Source organism: Coregonus lavaretus, assembly GCF_964263955.1.
Source record: "Coregonus lavaretus genome assembly, chromosome: 8".
In the NCBI taxonomy this organism is placed as follows: Eukaryota; Metazoa; Chordata; class Actinopteri; order Salmoniformes; family Salmonidae; genus Coregonus; species Coregonus lavaretus.
Genome location: NC_139995.1, coordinates 49336364 through 49343013, shown reverse-complemented (window position 1 = coordinate 49343013; position 6650 = coordinate 49336364). Strand labels below are relative to the sequence as shown.

At 45.8% G+C, this 6650-nt stretch overlaps 1 protein-coding gene across 2 annotated transcripts; it reads left to right on the top strand.

Annotated features, from left to right (window-relative positions):
- Positions 1-594: 594 nt before the first annotated feature.
- Positions 595-6352, top strand: LOC311134180 (keratin, type II cytoskeletal cochleal-like). 2 transcript variants are annotated; one of them, XR_014613654.1, is made up of 10 exons: positions 752-1285; positions 2944-3152; positions 3296-3356; positions 3439-3534; positions 3710-3874; positions 4018-4143; positions 4333-4553; positions 4681-4736; positions 4929-5438; positions 5910-6200. XR_014613654.1 is itself a non-coding variant. In XM_084167793.1 (9 exons), the coding sequence occupies exons 1-9, from the start codon at positions 863-865 to the stop codon at positions 5105-5107; spliced, it is 1536 nt and encodes a 511-aa protein (XP_084023919.1). In that variant the 5' UTR covers positions 595-862; the 3' UTR covers positions 5108-6352. The 2 variants fall into 2 exon arrangements, 1 of the variants encoding a protein (XP_084023919.1); XM_084167793.1 differs by having other exon boundaries at positions 595-1285; positions 4929-6352.
- The last annotated feature ends 298 nt before the right edge of the window (positions 6353-6650 follow it).

Here is a 6650-nt window from a genome sequence, read left to right as displayed (position 1 = left end):
ATCATCCACTGGGTGTGGTGAACTGAAGTTACATAATTCATTCATATGTAAGACTGTCCTCCCGGAGTTTGAACTTGACAACCCTGTAGACATGTGCACACTTTATTATTTGCATATGCCCGAAGCAAATCCTTGTGTGCCAGCCTCTGCAAGCCTTTCTTGCTCCCCCTGTTGTACCTGTTTGTGTGTGTGTGTGTGTGTGTGTGTGCGCGCGCATTTGGGTGTGTTATGTCTATACAGTATTTAAGTTCTGTAAACACATAAAGATGTCTACCATACATAATGAAGACATAGTGACACTACAATAAAGTATCTCCAAGTTTGTACTGCATTTGTACTGCATTTGCACTGCATTTGTACTGCATTGTACTTCATTCACTTTCTCGTAGCTCTGTGACAGAAAGCTAGAGCACATTCCGTCTCTCTAAGAGACTTCTTGTAAAAGGCCCCAACTCCTCGTCTACTCTCATTCTCACCTCTCCAATCCCCCCACAACTCTCTCTCTCCCCTTTGACCAGAAGCAGGGTGTGTCAGGGCTTACATCCACTCAATCCTTCCCTACCAGTCTGACAGGATGGGCCACTCCTGCCAGCCACAGCCTCAGGGAATCAAGGGAGAGGGAGGAGGAGTAGGCAGCGAGGCGGAAAGACAGTGAGAGTGAAGGTAAAAGTGGGTCGCCCTGTTTCAGGTGAAAGCTCCTCCCCTTGACTCTAGAGCAGGATAAAACCAGTGAGGTGTCAGCCAGTTCGTCACTTGAGGAACTTGACTCTCCTTTTGAAGCCTCCTCATCCTTATTCCGTCGCTCTCTCTTTTGAGAATTCAGGCTTGTAAAGCAGAGTCAACACCACCCTAAGTTTTAACCATGAGCTTCAGCAGGACAAGCTACAGCAGTGGCGGCAGCAGCATGGGCGGCGGCATGGGGGGCAGCACAACCATTCGCAAGAGTTTCACCAGCCAGTCCTTGGCTGCCCCCGGATCCACCCGGATGAGCAGCGGGTCTGTCCGCCGTTCTGGCGCCGGGTTCGGTGGTGGCATGGGCATGGGCGGAGGCAGCAGCTTCAACTACAGCAGCAGCGCAGGTGGCTACGGTGGTGGTCTCGGCGCTGGCTATGGCGGTGGTATGGGCGGCGGATTCCATGGCGCCACCATCACAGCTGTCACAAGCAACCAGAGCCTGCTGGCCCCCCTGAACCTGGCGATTGACCCCAACATCCAGGTGGTCCGCACCAATGAGAAGGAGCAGATCAAGACACTGAACAACCGCTTCGCTTCCTTCATCGATAAGGTCAGTTCCTTCCTGTTAACCTGTGTGTCTTCACCTCGCCTGCACTTCAAACGCTAAGCATTCACATCGATATCAACTGCACGCTACCTTACTGTGTAGTGCGCAAAATAAGTGCCTGTACACTGTTCTTTTGACTTTATAGTGCACTGAAATTATTCTTAAACAAAGTGAGTTTAAAGCCTGTGTTCAGAATGCTATCATAGAGCTTCTCCCTTCTAGTGCTATACCATCTGCAGGCTTCCATGTCAGACTGTTGTCATGTAACCAAATAGATATTTGACATTGACTACCGGGACACGATGAGATACTTGAAGTTTGTATTACCGTGCAATGATCACAATCAATAGAGTAAACCAGAAAGACGACAAATACAAGTTAGCGTTTGCTCTCACCTCCCATATTAGCATGCTAATATAACAGAATAGCATTTCTTGGCTGTATAGAGTTGGCGAAAGCTGCTCTCCAAATGCAGGCATGTTTATTTTTCTGCTGACAAAGCCCTTATGTCACATATGTCACAACTCCCATTGTGACCTCAGGAATCTTACACTCTGGCATAAGAAAGAAAAAGATAGTAAGACAAGGGAGCTGTAAATCTTATCTCTACTGCTGAATCCGTCAATGAATTACGACCTTTGGGATTAGAAAAAGCGTAAAAACTGTGCAGAGGCTGTTTCTCATTGTGCCCCTTTGTGTTTAGCTTTCACAAAAGTTGTAAAAGGACCACACCCAGGAGTAAAAAATGATACAATAAAGATAGCCTGAAGCCTTGTCAGGTCCTGTGACTGTAGCAGCCTCTTCGGCTGCTATCTAAACAAGGGTGGGGACTGTCTCTCCCTCTATGACTCACCCCATCGCATGCCTGTGGGGTGTGGTCGTGTGGACAGAGTGCCCACATAGTCTGGAATGAATGAGTGGCCTTCAGAGTGAAACAGAGCGAAAGAGATGACTCATAGCTATGAGAGATAGGGAAAACACTCACAGTGAGGTAGGGTTAAACCAACATACACAGACAGTGAGCCACTCCTTGTCAGGGAAAGTTTGGATATGCTTTGGCATGCCAATAAACACTGTCTCGCTGGCCTTGTTTTGTTTTGAGGGTGAACAATGAGAGCTACACATCTCAGGGCAGATTATCGATGGGATTAAGTTTCATTTTACCTCCCAGGATGTAGGCTTCTCAGACTCTGTGTTTACCCGTAGATTATCATATGTCATCATCACTTATATCGAGAAAGTCTTGGACAGGGTGTGGCTGTTCAAGCCCAAACCTGTGATGCTATCTACACAGCAATGCAGGTACATATGTGGATTTTACTGCAATCTGCTATACGGTTGACCTAGGAGAAGTTATGTTTTTGCCAGACCCTTGGAGCGCCCTTCTTTCCACTTCTTTTTAAAACATCTACAGAAGTCTACTCAGGAGAAAGACTGACAATTCAATCGTAAAGTAGAGTCTATGAAGCCTTATTCATGGATCCATCCATCATCCATCATCATTAATTAATGACCACATTCATCCATTTATTCACTCACTCACTCACTCACTCACTCACTCACTCACTCACTCACTCACTCACTCACTCACTCACTCACTCACTCACTCACTCACTCACTCACTCACTCACTCACTCACTCACTCCCTTTTGTCCCTGCAGGTGCGTTTCCTGGAGCAGCAGAACAAGATGCTGGAAACCAAGTGGAGCCTCCTGCAGGACCAGACCACCACCCGCTCCAACATCGACGCCATGTTCGAGGCCTACATCTCCAACCTGCGCAGACAGCTGGACGGCCTGGGCAATGAGAAGATGAAGCTGGATGGAGAGCTGAAGAACATGCAGGGTCTGGTTGAGGACTTCAAGAACAAGTAAGTGTTGATATGTCGGATGTGCATGAAAAGTCGACAACTAGCTGTATTAGTATAAGCAATAGCTTATGTTTAACCTCAGTGTAAGAAGCAACCCAGACTGATGACTTTGCATTAAATACTGCCCTTCGTTTTGTCATCAGGTATGAAGATGAAATCAACAAGCGCGCCTCAGTAGAGAACGAGTTTGTCCTGCTGAAGAAGGTGTGTAGGGTATAACATGTCTCGCCATAACTCATGTCACAGGTATTACATCATCCATGAACTCCTCTCTCTTCCTCTCCAGGATGTTGATGGTGCTTACATGAACAAGGTGGAGCTGGAGGCCAAGGTTGACGCTCTTCAGGATGAGATCAACTTCCTAAGGGCCGTCTACGACGCGGTACGAACCATTCATAAACTTTTCAAATTTACCATACAGCACATACTGTAGATCTTCAATATCTGAATCTTGGAGAGAGCTTCAACACTACATCATGATAGCATGAGTGTCAGTCAGTGAATTAGATGTGGGCTGAAATCTAAAGGTTTCTTTTCATCCTCTCTTGGTTCTTCAGGAGCTGCGTGAGCTGCAGGGCCAGATCAAGGACACCTCTGTGGTGGTGGAGATGGACAACAGCCGTAACCTGGACATGGACTCCATTGTCGCTGAAGTGCGCGCCCAGTACGAGGACATCGCTAACCGCAGCAGAGCTGAGGCCGAGACCTGGTACAAGCAGAAGGTAAGCCAAGTCCAGGTTTCAAGAGCAAGATCAAAAGACATGAACATAGTTTACCAGAACACGTTCATGTAAAATAAGCAACCTTCCTCAATCTTTACCGCCCTCCTTTTCATTCTCTTATATTTCCTCCTGTCTTTTCTCAGTATGAAGAGATGCAGAGCTCTGCTGGACAGTATGGTGAGGACCTCCGCTCAACCAAGACTGAGATCGCTGAGCTGAACCGCATGATCGCTCGTCTCCAGAACGAGATTGAGTCCATCAAGGGACAGGTGAGGGTGCCATCTCATTACAGAACCTCCTTTGAGAGGATTGACCATAAATGCCTGATGTCCAAGCAAGATCGTTCATAACACTAGCATATTACCATTAGCCGCTAAACATTGCTTAAACAGTGGATAAAGGCTAATGCTAATGAGCGGTTTGCTTACAATAAATGAATAAATGTTCTCTTAACACAGCGGGCCAGCCTTGAGGCTCAGATCGCTGAGGCAGAGGAGCGCGGTGAGCTGGCAGTGAAGGACGCCAAGCTCCGAATCAGGGACTTGGAGGATGCTCTCCAGAGAGCCAAGCAGGACATGGCCCGCCAGGTGCGCGAGTACCAGGAGTTGATGAACGTCAAGCTGGCCCTGGACATTGAGATCGCCACTTACAGGAAGCTGCTGGAGGGAGAGGAGAGCAGGTGAGTGAAAGTGGAAGCTGGATAGTTGAGATGTTAGCCTCTTAGCTTAGCATGTTAGCAATGCTACTTAGCATATTTTTCAACTTTCTATCCAAACTTCTTTAACACTGCTCTTATCTGTTCACAGAATATCCTCGGGTGGTGCATCTGCAACAATCCACGTGCAGCAGAGCTCTGGCGGCAGTAAGTACAATTTTGATTTCATTTCTCATTGTGTCACCATGTAAGACATAGGTCTGCTCTTCACACTTCAGCTTTAGAACCTTTTCCGTTATTTTAAGTAATACACACCGAGCTTGACATGCATCAATGAAACCAGAATGTCCTCTAGCTTTACAGCAGATTAAACAGATCCCACTCTCTCTCTGTACCCAGACTACTCCAGCGCAGGCTCAGGTGGATTCGGCTATGGCGGCGGCAGCAGCAGCTTCGGCGGCAGCAGCAGCTTCGGCGGCGGCAGCAGCTACGGCGGTGGCAGCAGCAGCTACGGCAGCGGTGGTGGTGCCACAATCACCAAGTCCGTGACATCCACCAGCTCCAGCAGACGTTTCTAGAGACCTTCAACTCTCCTCCCAAACCAGACCCGTACCAATCCACGGTGCTATGCAGTACTGTTAGACATACACAGCTATATCCCTATTAACGTAAAGTGACGGGGGGAACATCTAGTGAACCTGATGATTTACAGTCGGTGACCTGTATTTACGTTTAGTTTTCAATCCCTCCCAAGACAGAAAAAATGTGAATAGGGAAGTTGAATTATACTGCCTTGGTAGATTCACTGGAAAACAATGAAAGTATCACTGTGTTATTTCAGGAGCAATAGCTGTTCTCCCCTGTACTCTTCACCATAATTGACAGGACACCAATAATGTACAAGTGCCAGTTCCTCACAAGGCCAAAATGTATATCCTTCTGCACTGATGTTTAAGGAATAGAAAAATTAAAATAGAATGTGGGAAAGCGTAAACCAACCATAAAGAAAGCTTGCTAAGGATCCTCTCTGTACCTTTGTCAGCTTGTAGGTTGCATCTAAATGTATCAGTGGTAGTTGGGCATATTGTTCTAGCGTCATACTCATAGACGGCAGTGCCATGGTCATAATCAATGAACTTTGGGCACTTGCTGATTTGGCAGCTGAATGGAGAAAACCATTGTGGTGCTATGAACAAGTGATGCCTTCACATTCCTTTAAGGTGATTTATGTATGCTATGAAAGCGATTACATCATGTGCCACAGGATGCTGCTGAGGGGAGGACAGCTCATAATAATGGCTGGAATGGAGTGAATTGAATGGTATCAAACAAATCGAAACCATGTGTTTGATGAGTTCCATACCATTACATTACTATGAGCCCGTCCTCCCCAATTAAGGTGCCACCAACCTCCTGTGGTGTTGCTAACAAATGACCTGTCTCTTTCATAGTGTACTGAAGTAGAAGGAACTGTAGTCAAGCTTCACTCACATAACTCTAAAGGACATACATGTTTGTCAGAGGTGTACATTTTAGAGAGGTTTCCTGTTACTAGTTTTCTTCTAAACTTGGTTTTGCTTTTCATTACCATTAGAAGGATATAATGTGTTTTCAACAATCTACATAATTTGTGACAAATCAAAAAGATCTAATTAAATACATTTGAGATCTAAAATCACTGTCTCTAGTGTGTGAAATGTTTGCCTTCTTTCTGAATGTTGTGTACTTCACATGCCTCTCTGGCACCATCTAGCTTACCTTTTTTAATCAAACTTCAATGTTGAGCATTCTGGAATTTCTGATAATTAAACTCCATTAAACTTATATTAATTTTTATTTATATTATTAATAAGAGTTTATTGACGCACCCATACGTCAATTTTAGCAACATAATAAAAACATCACCATCAAAATCCATCAATTTAAACTATATAAATATATATCTATGTTTGTTGTTGTATTTTACCCCCCTTTTTCTCCCCAATTTTGATCTTGTCTCATCACTGCAATTCCCCAACGGGCTCCAAAACATGACCCGCCAAACCGCGCTTCTTAACACCCTCCCGCTTAAACTGGAAGCCAGACTGAGGTCAGCCTGCAAGCGTCCGGCCCTCCACAAGG